The sequence below is a fragment of the Pistacia vera genome, unplaced genomic scaffold (genome assembly GCF_008641045.1).
Source record: "Pistacia vera cultivar Batoury unplaced genomic scaffold, PisVer_v2 Contig427, whole genome shotgun sequence".
Lineage (NCBI taxonomy): Eukaryota > Viridiplantae > Streptophyta > Magnoliopsida > Sapindales > Anacardiaceae > Pistacia > Pistacia vera.
The window spans coordinates 964,093-976,198 of record NW_022196254.1 but is presented as its reverse complement, the minus strand read 5'-3'; the positions used below and the strand labels follow the sequence as shown (position 1 = coordinate 976,198).

At 35.3% G+C, this 12,106-nt stretch overlaps 2 protein-coding genes, 1 long non-coding RNA gene and 1 pseudogene across 3 annotated transcripts; 2 read left to right on the top strand and 2 right to left on the bottom strand.

The window, feature by feature from the left end:
* Positions 1 to 337: 337 nt before the first annotated feature.
* On the top strand, positions 338 to 6,123 carry LOC116143242 (imidazole glycerol phosphate synthase hisHF, chloroplastic). Its single transcript, XM_031428695.1, has 19 exons — positions 338 to 614; positions 722 to 804; positions 1,280 to 1,374; positions 1,524 to 1,627; positions 2,070 to 2,239; positions 2,385 to 2,499; positions 2,642 to 2,697; positions 2,784 to 2,822; positions 3,007 to 3,105; positions 3,264 to 3,326; positions 3,440 to 3,502; positions 3,613 to 3,695; positions 3,866 to 3,974; positions 4,080 to 4,133; positions 4,257 to 4,344; positions 4,964 to 5,001; positions 5,216 to 5,321; positions 5,534 to 5,700; positions 5,811 to 6,123. Exons 1-19 carry the CDS (start codon positions 410 to 412, stop codon positions 5,868 to 5,870), a joined length of 1,797 nt encoding a protein of 598 aa, XP_031284555.1. The 5' UTR covers positions 338 to 409; the 3' UTR covers positions 5,871 to 6,123.
* A 473-nt stretch (positions 6,124 to 6,596) lies between these two features.
* On the bottom strand, positions 6,597 to 8,133 carry LOC116143243 (annotated as a pseudogene).
* Positions 8,134 to 9,928: 1,795 nt separating this feature from the next.
* Positions 9,929 to 10,977, bottom strand: LOC116143200 (dihydrolipoyllysine-residue succinyltransferase component of 2-oxoglutarate dehydrogenase complex 2, mitochondrial-like). Its single transcript, XM_031428628.1, has 3 exons — positions 10,819 to 10,977; positions 10,473 to 10,590; positions 9,929 to 10,062 (listed from the first exon to the last, which is right to left on the bottom strand). Exons 1-3 carry the CDS (start codon positions 10,975 to 10,977, stop codon positions 9,929 to 9,931), a joined length of 411 nt encoding a protein of 136 aa, XP_031284488.1.
* Positions 10,978 to 11,340: 363 nt separating this feature from the next.
* Positions 11,341 to 11,712, top strand: LOC116143245. The gene is made up of 3 exons (XR_004130100.1): positions 11,341 to 11,401; positions 11,515 to 11,577; positions 11,688 to 11,712. It is a non-coding gene; the product is annotated as an uncharacterized LOC116143245 (long non-coding RNA).
* The last annotated feature ends 394 nt before the right edge of the window (positions 11,713 to 12,106 follow it).

Genomic DNA, 12,106 nt, shown 5'->3' with positions numbered 1-12,106 from the left:
AATTGGTTTTCCTCTAAACTGATTCAATTTCGGTTCGAAAATTTTTTCGAATCAAAAAACTAGCTCGGTTAAAAAAAAAGGTTAACTACTTTTGAACACTCGTAAATTGAAAGGTAAATTTGTGGTCAACAACTTTTAATAATTAATATTATAACATAGAGTGGATCAACCCGAATCCAATACCAAATTGATCCGGGTCAAACCCTAATACATACAAAGAAATTATTTTTTACTTGGTATTTTTTATTAATGAATGAATAATTAAATTCGTCAGTCAGAAAGAGGGGATAAAAACGCTGCGTTTCATTTACAGATTAAAGTCAGTTAAGTCATTTGCTCGAGCAATAACATCAACTCAGAGACGGCGCAAACTACGCACTCCATATTACATTAGAAAGAGCCGCCGCAAATGGAGGCGGCGCCACAACCACCATTTGCTTCAGTTTCAGATTCACGACTGAACAGAAACACTCGATCATTCTCCTCCTTCTCTTCTTCTTCATCTCTTCTTTTGTCTCGCAAAAATGCTTTCTACAGAAACAAACACAGCAGAGTCAAGTTCAAATCATCCTCAACTCTCTGTCTTCGCGCCTCCTCTTCTTCTTCAGATTCGGGTCCTCTCTCATTCTCTACTTAGCTTCTTATCCTTGTTACACTACTTTTTTTTCCAAATAATTCTGAGAGACTGATAATTTTCTTTGTTATATGTATTTTTATACAGTTGTGACTTTGCTTGATTACGGTGCTGGAAATGTTCGTAGTGTGAGGAATGCAATTCGTTTTTTAGGTTTTGACATTAAAGATGTAAGTAAGTTTCTTTATTTTTTTATTAATCCGTTAATATCTGAGGTCATTGTGAATCCAGAAATAGTTTAAAGCTGAAAATTTTGGCACATTGGTTTATGATTTGAAAATTATACTAAAAATTAATATACAATTAAAAATTCTATCCGATATGTTAAAAATTTTAAATTTTTAACTCTATAAACGTGTTTGATTTATTATTTAAATATTATTATTTTTTGAAAACCAAACGCGTTTTTCTACCCCAAAAAAATTCAAAAACAGAACTTTATTTAAGTTTTATATCAAACAAGATTTTTTTCTGTAAAGTTCTTCACTATGTAATTGTTTGTTTGTTACTTAGTGTTCATATGTTGCAGCAATGTATATGTTTGACATAAGAAACGTTAAAGCCATACTGATACATGCAATTTTAGTCTCAACAAGTAGGCAATTATTCAAAAAGTTTTTTTTTTTTTTTTTTCCCTCTGTGAAGGTGCAAACGCCGGAAGATATTCTAAATGCAAACCGGCTTATATTTCCTGGTGTTGGTGCATTTGCTGCAGCCATGGATGTACTCAACAAGACAGGGTACCTTTTTTCGCTTAACTTCTGATTAATTCTTTTCTTACATTTGGTTTCAGTTTTGATCGGTTTACGACTTTCTGCTATGTGATTTAACTACTTAGTTACAAGTTTGGTATGTCAATGTGAAGGTTTTCTGCTGTTTGATGTTGCAGAATGGCAGAAGCATTATGTACTTATATTGAGAAGGATCGCCCATTTTTAGGCATATGTCTTGGACTTCAGCTTCTTTTTGAGTCTAGCGAGGAGAATGGACCAGGTTAGTTTTTGAATTTTCTGAGATGCTGCTTCTTGTTTGTTGACATGCATTTAATCTTGGTTGTCAAAGGCTTGGATAATAATGATGCTTGTCTGTACCATGTTTTCCAGTGAACCAGAATTGTAGTTTCTATTTTAGCATGTTATAAGGGAATCTTATTGTAATATTAGATTGTAGATGAAAACATCATTATTGTTGTTGTCATTACATAATAGGTGATATATTTAGATAGGGGGAGATCTGCAAGCAATCAGGAAGGTGAAAAGGATTAGTAAAAAGTTAAAAGATAACTACTTTATATTCTTAGGTAGATGTTCAAAAAGTTTCATTTTCAGCATTATGTATACGTATATAATGCTTATCTTTTTCTTCTTTGAACTCAAGTTCACATTTTTTCTAATGAAAAAAGAAATTTGAATCTGCTGTTATATATGTGTTGCAGTGAATGGTCTTGGCTTGATACCAGGTGTGGTTGGGCGTTTTGATTCATCTGGTGGCTTCAGAGTGCCACATATTGGCTGGAATGCTTTGCAAATCACAAAAGACTCTGAAATTTTGGATGATGTTGGAAACTGCCATGTTTATTTTGTCCACTCTTACCGTGCCATGCCAGTATGCTTGCCCCGCAACCTCCCTCCTTGCTCTCCTTTAATATTTTTCCTTGCTAATGTTTCTTGAGCACATCAACTATGTTTTCTTAATTTGGAATTGAGTTCGGTGATCCCGTTCTTATTTATATATTTATTTATTTTCCTAGTCAGAAGACAACAAAGAGTGGGTTTCATCTACATGCAACTATGGTGACAAATTTATAGCATCTATTAGAAGGGGGAATGTGCATGCAGTTCAATTCCATCCGGAGAAGAGCGGAGGTAAGATGTATTTTGCCTTTGAAGTTTTTTTTTTTTTTTTTCGTTTCTGATAAATATTTTTGATCTAGAGCAAGTGCTCTGAAAATGTTTAGTATCTGGTAAGCATTCTTCTTCATACTCTTAAATGAATTGAATGATTCAGATGTCGGCCTTTCCGTATTGAGAAGGTTCTTGTATCCAGAGTCGACTATGCTAAAGGTAGCCTTTGTAATTGACTTATATGTAACTCATGTTTTCCCTTGCTGTCATTCCATCTAATGATCAAATGGTTTGTATGAAGACAGAAGCCAACTGAAGGGAAGGCCTCACAGCTTGCAAAGAGGGTAATAATTGTTGAACCTTTAATCTCTTACAAGTTCTTTCTTGTTCTTCTGTGAAATTATAAATTTGGTAGTATATATCGGTTTGGCTGATAAAGACATAAAATGGCTTTATTGATTATTCACCTCTCATTATAATATGTATGCTGATTATGTGGGCCCTCAACTGTAATATTAATTCTGACAGGTTATTGCTTGTCTTGATGTGAGAGCAAATGATAAAGGAGATCTTGTTGTCACCAAAGGAGACCAGTATGATGTAAGAGAGAACACAAAAGAGAATGAGGTACTTCATAGAATTCTAGATCACTGTTCATGTGATTTGTATGGATATCAGCATGTGATATGTGGGCGAATATGGTTGCGCATAAAATAAATATATGAAGCACCCTTACTTATCATATGTATATTTGGTTGTGATAGAGAGTACATAAATTTTTGCAGGTTAGAAACCTTGGCAAGCCTGTAGAGCTTGCTGGACAGTACTATAAAGATGGAGCTGATGAGGTATGCTATCTTAGTATAAGACAAAGTTGATAGTTAGATTTTATTAAAAAGAACATACGGCTAAGTTCAATGTTGATCTCACAGTTTTGTTTATTGGATTGATCGATTTTCAGATTAGTTTTTTGAATATCATCGGTTTCCGTGATTTCCCGCTAGGTGATTTGCCAATGTTGCAGGTATTTGAAGTGACTTTGTAACAGATTTTCCCTCATAAATCATTTAATTTTGACAAGTATGACATCTTTTGTTCTGTAAACTCTTTTCATCCGCTTCTTGTGCCTTGTAGGTGTTAAGGTTAACTTCAGAGAATGTTTTTGTGCCTTTAACTGTTGGAGGTGGGATAAGAGATTTTACCGATGCAAACGGCAGGTATACGATGGGGTGTTATGGTCTGGATTGCTGTTTATATTTTTGTTTATCGTCTTCAACTCCTCTTAAGTGATTATCTTTGTATTGTAATTCTTTAGTTTCCAATAGGTTTTTATGTAACATTTTCTTGTTAAATGCATGGACGCTTATTTTAGTTGCTCTTTTTCCAGGTACTATTCTAGTTTGGAAGTAGCCTCAGAATATTTCAGGTCTGGGGCTGACAAGATTTCTATTGGAAGTGATGCAGTTTATGTTGCTGAAGAATATTTAAAAACTGGAGTATGCAATACTTTTGATCATCTGTTTCCATGATAGTTCTGGAGCTGATCTGATTGTTCATATCTACATATATGCCCCTGGTAATAGTTTTAAATGCTTTTTCAGGTGAAGACTGGAAAAAGCAGCTTAGAACAAATATCTAGAGTTTACGGGAACCAGGTAATATCCAGAGTTTGGGTAAAACTGGGTGGTTAGTTGCAATTTGCACTTAAGAGAGTGGTGATTATTGTTAGGGAGGCTGGAGATTTGACATTATTAGTTGATTGAATGCTTTTTTTGTAGGCAGTGGTTGTTAGTATTGATCCTCGTAGAGTATACCTTAATAATCCTGATGATGTGGAGTTCAAGGCTATAAGAGTGACAAACCCAGGTGAAGAAGCAATTATCTTTTTTTCTTATTCCTTCCTTTTTTTTTCATTTTTAGGTTGGATTAGCCATTAAGATGCATTATTACAGTGTCCATAAAACCCCTATTTGCCAATTTTTTTGAATTTGATCAATTCATTGTTTATGTTGAAATCAAATCAAATAATGTAAACAGTCATTACTATTACTAGTCTGGTTTTCAAAGTCTATTATGAACAGTAGTAAGGTTGGGTGTGTTCCAGACCAGAGATTATCAGCCAGTGCCATGACAAGTCCTAGATTCACCATGGATCTTTTCTGGCTACTTTTCTGTGAGCTTGCTTATCCTTCATATCTTTTCTTGAAATGGTCATCAATCAAAAATCTTTTCCCTTTGTTCAAATTGTCTTTCAAATAGCCATTGGGCAATTATAAGTATCTCTAGTTGCATGTCAAAGTTATATGACAGTTTGAAGAAAAAAATAACTTATTCTTCCTGCCTCAGTAGTTCGTGAGACTGCCTGATTAGGTTTGGATAGAAGCCACATCAAAAAAGTTAATTATACAAGTCATGTGATATTTCAATAACTTGTTCCAGATTTTACCTGTATTGTTAGTAACCATTTTTCTAATGGTGGTGTTAGGTCCAAATGGAGAAGAATATGCTTGGTATCAGTGTACAGTAAGCCTGCTTTGCTTTCTTCGTATTTGCAGTTTTATTGTTCATATGTGATTTAGAGATGACCAAGTTTCTATTGTGACATGAGTAAGATAGGCTGGGTGAAATATCATAATCACCAACTCCTTCGTTTGATTAGATTTTGTGAGGCTATAGTTTGAATTCCACAGGGCTATATTGTTGAGCATTTTAAATGACTTCCTATGATATTTTTTAGGTTAGTGGTGGGCGAGAAGGTCGACAAATTGGAGCTTATGAGCTTGCAAAAGCAGTTGAAGAGCTGGGAGCCGGAGAGATACTATTGAATTGCATTGATTGTGATGGTAGAAAGAATTCTTTGCTTAACAAGTTACAATTATATGTTTTATTTTTTAGCTTCAAATTGTAATTTGAAGCATGTGTGGATATTTTATATTATAAATTTATGAATACGTTTAATGAGTGCTTGATTCTAATATTGTAAGGGCATTCAAATCATCAAATTTTATTTTAATTTTGTTTCTGTGGATGTAATGCAATCATGTTGCTTTTTTAGGTCAAGGCAAAGGATTTGATGTAGATCTAATAAAGTTGATCTCAGATGCCGTGAGCATCCCTGTCATCGCTAGTAGTGGTGCCGGTGCTGTTGAACACTTCTCTGAAGTGTTTAGGAAAACAAATGCATCAGCTGCCCTTGCTGCCGGCATTTTCCATCGGAAGGAGGTAACACATCCAGTTTTTGTTATATAGAGTGAACTAGTTCTGTGACAATCTTTCAACATCTTTGTGACTACTATGCTCTCTAATACCCTTCATAATTCTGTGGGTTGCAGGTGCCCATTCAATCTGTAAAAGAACACTTGTTCAAGGGAGGCATAGAGATCAGGATCTAATTTAATCAAACCTGTGAAAGCAAAGAGAAATTTATCTGACTGAAGTTCGAAGAGCATAGAAGTGCATCGTTTTCACCAGGCGCCTGCTGCATGTATTAGTAGTAATTTTTTGCAGCTCCGTAATCCAGGTTCAAATAAATTCACTTTGAATTATTCACAATATAAATTATGGGAATCATCTGATGCTAAGAACTTCCCTTGAAATTTCTTTTCTGTTACTATGTATTCAACAGTTTTATCCGAAAAGTTGATAGACAATTTAAAAAAAAAAAAAAATAATGAGACATTTTTGCTTGCAAGAACATATGTTATATAACCACCATTGGATGGTCGAGTGGTCAATTAGGATTCTTGAGTGTATTACTCAAAAGGTCCCAAATTCAATTCACCTCGACCTTTAATATGGTGGTCACTAGAGTTTTTACTTGGTCAGTAGTTTTAGGGTCCCAGTGGATTAGCTGAGGTACACGTAAGCTAGTTTGACATCCCCAATCATTAAAATTATAATAATAATAATAAAACATATGATATATTCAAATTTATGGCGATTGTGTGGCTGAAAAAATGAGTTGACTTCAGTTGATATTGGCGTTCTGCTGTTGGTTTGTGTCTCTGGTGTCTGTCTCAATTCAAGTTAGGTGGTTTGTTTGACCAATTTGCTTTCAAAAATATGTGAAGTCAAAAAAGTATTTTCAGAGACTAATAGAAATTATTTCACTATTTTCTATTACTGTGAGGCTACTGGTTTAAATACATGATTGAGAAATTACTTTTGCTGCACAAATTGCAAGTATTATATTTCTTAGAACCCAAAAAATGGAGTATTAGAAATCAAAAGAGCTTGCTTGCAAGCTCTTTTTTCTCCTCCCTGTATGATGAAGGTAAATGTGAATCATCTGCAAGTTTTTTCAGCTCCAGTAAGCTCCGTCCAAGTTCAAGAGCTACTTTCACTTCAAACACTTCTCCATTTTCTCTCTTATTAACTTCCCTTTCCTTCAACGTCGATTCTATTGACTCTTCCATGAGCTTAAAGAATCCGGCGGAGCCTCGATACATCTCGAAAATCATACCGACTTGCCCGCCATGCTCCAAAGTGTTCACCACATGACCACAGTAGCCATGGCTCCAAAAACCACCCCAATTACTGCTCCCAGTGAACCACAAAAAGGTGATCCCACAAAAGCTGAAGCTATTGCAGCAGAACCAGTGAATAAAGGGCCACAAATTGCCAGAATTTTGTCAACCTTTAGTACTATTTTGCTTAGTTTCACATATTCTGCTGAATCTTTCATCTTTAGAATCCCGACAATCTCCTTCATTTCCTCTTCAAGATTCCCATTCCAACCATTTTTGTCATCCTTTTTAACAGTCCTTTCTGCTTGAGCCTTCACTTGTGGCCACCACAGAGCAGGCTCTACATGTTCTGGAAACTTATTAAGCATATTTCCCAGCAAGGGAAGTGGGTATGCTTCCTCAAGAGCCAAAACTCTCCATTGCATCCTTCACATGAACCGGAGTCGGGTTCCGAAGAGCAATGGTTGATTTGATCTCTTCATGAAGCTGCTTAAAAAGTCTTGTAGCATTCCTTTGTTCTTCAGCCAACTGAGATGGCTGAATCTTATTCATCACCAGTAAAATCCCAGTCACTGCAGTGTAAAGTAAACCAGAAGAGAGCTTCACAGCCACCAATGTTGCTCCAACTCCATTGCTGACCGCTGCAAGACCAGCCATGGTTGCAGCTATAACCGTCATTCCATTAACAGAATTCAAAAGAAGACTGTTCCAATTGTCGCGTTGCCTCCTGATGTTCTTGTGCATCTCAGCTCTATCCGCAACAATTTACATTATTGTATATAGCTCTTGCACCACCATTGAATTTGAAATTTCTTCATTTTTTCTTTCTTTCACTTCTAGTTTAGGCTTCACTCCCATATGGGTAGAATCTGCTCTCAATATTTGCAACTCATTTCGCCTATTGACACTGAGTTTATGAATTGGAAGATCTGAAGTATAGGGTATAGCTTTTACGTCATCACAAAAGGAAGAAGCTGAGGAAGAACAAACTATAGGGAAGATTTTAAGGGTGGCCATGAGAATAATTATTCTGCCTCGTTCGAGAATATTGAGGGTTCAAAATTCAAGGAAAGCCGTTATGGTGAAAATGGGAATTGTGTTACAAAGATTTATATAGGAAAATTTGGTTGGGTGTGAAAGAGAAGGTGTTTTTTCAACAATTTGAATATCAGTTTGCTTTGACATATACTTGTATCTAACGTTGTGAAGATTGACCTCAAAAGTTTATGGTTAATTATAATACGGAAGTCAGTTCTATTGAGTCCAATGAATACATTCATTCAACACGCTAGTAAAAACCGAGTTTGATCAGTAAAGGAGTCTTAAATTTTACGATTCGGACAAAAGCAGAGAGAGTCTGGCAGTTTTAGGGTTGAAATGGTGATCACTTCTCCTTTTTCTAATCCATATAACACTGAAATGCTGGTCCGCAGGACGTTTTTATTTTTTATTTTTAATATTAAAAGAGAAACTATTGGAGTAATATGTGTGACTTTTGAAGATCTCAAGAGACTCAACCTAGTCATGTTTTTCCTTCTTGAGTTTTAATAAGGATAACCATTGAAACTCTTATCCAGTTTACGGTTTCAGAATCTCAAAAAATTAATTGAAATACACATAAACTGGTTCGAACACTTCCTATCATTGAAAAAAAAAACAATCTAGTCCGACACCTCAGAGGTTTTTTTTTTTTTTTAATTATAGTAAATTAACTTTAGATTACTTGACAAAGATTTCTGTTTAACGTTGTAAAGATTGACCTCAAAATACAAGAGGTAGCTCTATTGAGTCCAATGAATACATTCATTTAACACGCTAGTAAACCGAGTTTGATCAGTAAGGAGCTTTAAATTTTACGATCGGGACAAAAGCAGAGAGAAGTCTGAAGTTTTAGAGTTGAAATGGTGATCACTTATCCTTTTTCTGATTTTGCAACCACCAACCCATATAACACTGAAATGGTAAGTGCAAACTCCAAAGGAACTCCCTTTCTTTGTTTTTTTTTTTTTTTTTTTTTTTTTTTTTTTTTTTGTTTTTTTTTTTTTTTTGAGTTTAAAACTTAAAAGAGAAAACATTGGAGTAATATATGTGACTTTGCTACCTACCTAGCAACCCCCCCCCCCCCCCTTCTTTCAATCGCTAATAAAAATAAGGAAATAATTGTAACTCTTATCTGATCAATAATTTTAATATTTATATATATGAAACACCCTCAATCATTAGAAAGAAAGAAAAACCTCCGCTTTGGTCTTTTTAAAAAATTTTATTAAATATGACTATTTTTTACTGTTCTCTTCAACCTTGGATTGCAATAAATGAACATAAAAAAATGTGTTAAAAAAAAAAAAAAAACACCTGTGGTTTATTGAGGGTAATATTCTCTGCTTCAACAGACATGCAAAAGCGAGAAAATCTTGAACACAAAAGCGTAGGTGGCCGACCAAAAAAATAAAGCACAAAAATGTCTTAGGACAAACGTGTTTAACATTGGATCATTCGATCAAAAAACAAAATGTCAATACAGGTAACCTTTTCTTCAATGTTGATGTTTATTTAGGAAAAAATATTCTATATAATTCATACACATTGGTCTTATACATGCCGCTAAAACAGAAAATAAACGTTTCCTTTATGTTTTTTTATCAAAATGAAAGTGATACACAAAATGGAACGACCATATCTTTTTTCTCATTTCCAATTCAACTTGGCCAGCCGCATTTCAAGAACTCATGAAATAAACCTTACAAAACTTCAAACTCAAGAAATTTATTTTTTGTTCCATAAATTATACGGGTATTTGATCCTAGGTTTACCAGAAGAGTGTGATATTAAACGACATAGCAGCTTGGTTTTCTATATATCAAGTAGCAGTCTGCATGGATCCTCAACGACATCTTTGATGCGATGCAAGAAGAAAATTGCCTCTTTTTCATTGTTATGCCTGAAAAAGTAAGGCTGACGTAGAGCCCTGTTAGCACAAGCGGTCAGAGCTCAGGTATATCCTGCAGCCATTCAGACGCAGCCACATCGCATGCTGGCATGAGCAGCATGCTCCTGTCAGTGCAGTGGGTGTGCGCTAGAATGACGAAGGGCTGAAGATGGTCCACGTATCCAATCCCTGCACACGTCAAGTAAATCACTCAAGCAGGTGAACAACGTGACACAAGGAAGGATTTGCACAGCAATCTGACCCACTCACAGATTTAGTAATCATTACCTTAATTCATCCCACTACAAATAGAGGGCTCCTCTCCCGTTTGTGGGATTAGCTAATTTCTCTCTAGAATAGCACATATACTCCTTCCCTCTCTCTTGTAATCACTTGTAAATCAGCTCGTTAAACGCGACCTGACCTCACATATTAATACAATATCATGGACGTAGAATTCGCTTACTCAAGCATCCGAACCACTTTAAATATTGTTTCTCCATCTTTTACTCATTTCAATACTCCCATACACGTGTGTTTTTTGAGTCAGCTCAGCATTTCCCACGTGTGTTTAGTTGGTGTCAAAATCAAGAATCAACATCCATCAATCAGTCGGTGGTCATACGTTAAAGCAACGTACATCATTGGCCTTGGGACTACATCGCCACCGACAACCATTGGGCGAGACACTATTGAGAGCATACCAAGAATGGCCAACTGCAAAATATGTTAATCAAATTAGATTTCATCTTCCAAAACACCACAGAAGGAGTAAATAAAAGAAAAAAAAAAATCCTATGCCCATAAATATGTGGATCAGCCAAAAGTCAAATGAAAACAAGGAAAGCATTTTTATGTGGCTGAGTCAGCAACTTACCCAAGGAGATTAAAGTCTCAACTTATGAAAGTTCATGAAATTTCGGTTAAAAATAAAAGCAGCCAAACCTGAGGAGGGTTAATGATGGGTGTACTCAAAAGGCTTCCATAAACACCACCATTAGATATTGTAAATGAACCTCCAGCCATTTCATCAATTGATATTGATCCATCATTTGCTTTCTTCGCAAGGGTGTTGATCTCTTTCTCTATATTGGCAAAATTCATCTTATCAGCATTGCGGATAACTAGAAACACAAGGCCCTGATGAGAAAAGAATTAAAATAAGAAGTTAAGATATACGGATCCTGCAACTTCACCATGAGCACAAGAAAATATAAACACAAGTGACACACAGCACATGTATATGCATACGCATAAAATGCTACTACAACCAAAAAGACAAGACTTCCAAGGTTGTTAGACTAACATTAATCAGTAGACACCTACAATCCCAGAAGCATTGACAAATCCATCTGATATAACTTTTCATTCAAATATTTTCACTACCACTTTCGAGGCTAATGATGTGATTGGGCTTGGAAATTTAAATATTTGGTTGTGATAGAGAGTGTATAAATTTTTGCAGGTGAGAAACCTTGGCAAGCCAGTAGAGTTTGCGGGACAATACTATAAAGATGGAACTGATGAGGTATGCTATCTTAGTATAAGACAAAGTTGATAGTTAGATTTTATTAAAAAGAACATACGGCTAAGTTCAATGTTGATCTCACAGTTTTGTTTATTGGATTAATCGATTTTCAGATTAGTTTTTTGAATATCACCGGTTTCCGTGATTTCCCGTTAGGTGATTTGCCAATGTTGCAGGTATTTGAAGTGACTTTGTAATAGATTTTCCCTCATAAATCATTTAATTTTGACAAGTATGACATCTTTTGTTCTGTAAACTCTTTTCACCTGCTTCTTGTGCCTTGTAGGTGTTAAGGTTAACTTCAGAGAATGTTTTTGTGCCTTTAACTGTTAGAGGTGGGATAAGAGATTTTACCGATGCAAACGGCAGGTATACAATGGGGTGTTATGGTCTGGATTGCTGTTTATATTTTTGTTTATCGTCTTTAACTCCTCTTAAGTGATTATCTTTGTATTGTAATTCTTTAGTTTCCAATAGGTTTTTATGTAACATTTTCTTGTTAAATGCATGGACGCTTATTTTAGTTGCTCTTTTTCCAGGTACTATTCTAGTTTGGAAGTAGCCTTAGAATACTTCAGGTCTGGGGCTAACAAGATTTCTATTGGAAGTGATGCAGTTTAAAGATTTCTATTGGAAGTGATGTAGTTTATGTTGCTGAAGAATATTTAAAAACTGCAGTATGCAATACTTCAGATCATCTGTTTC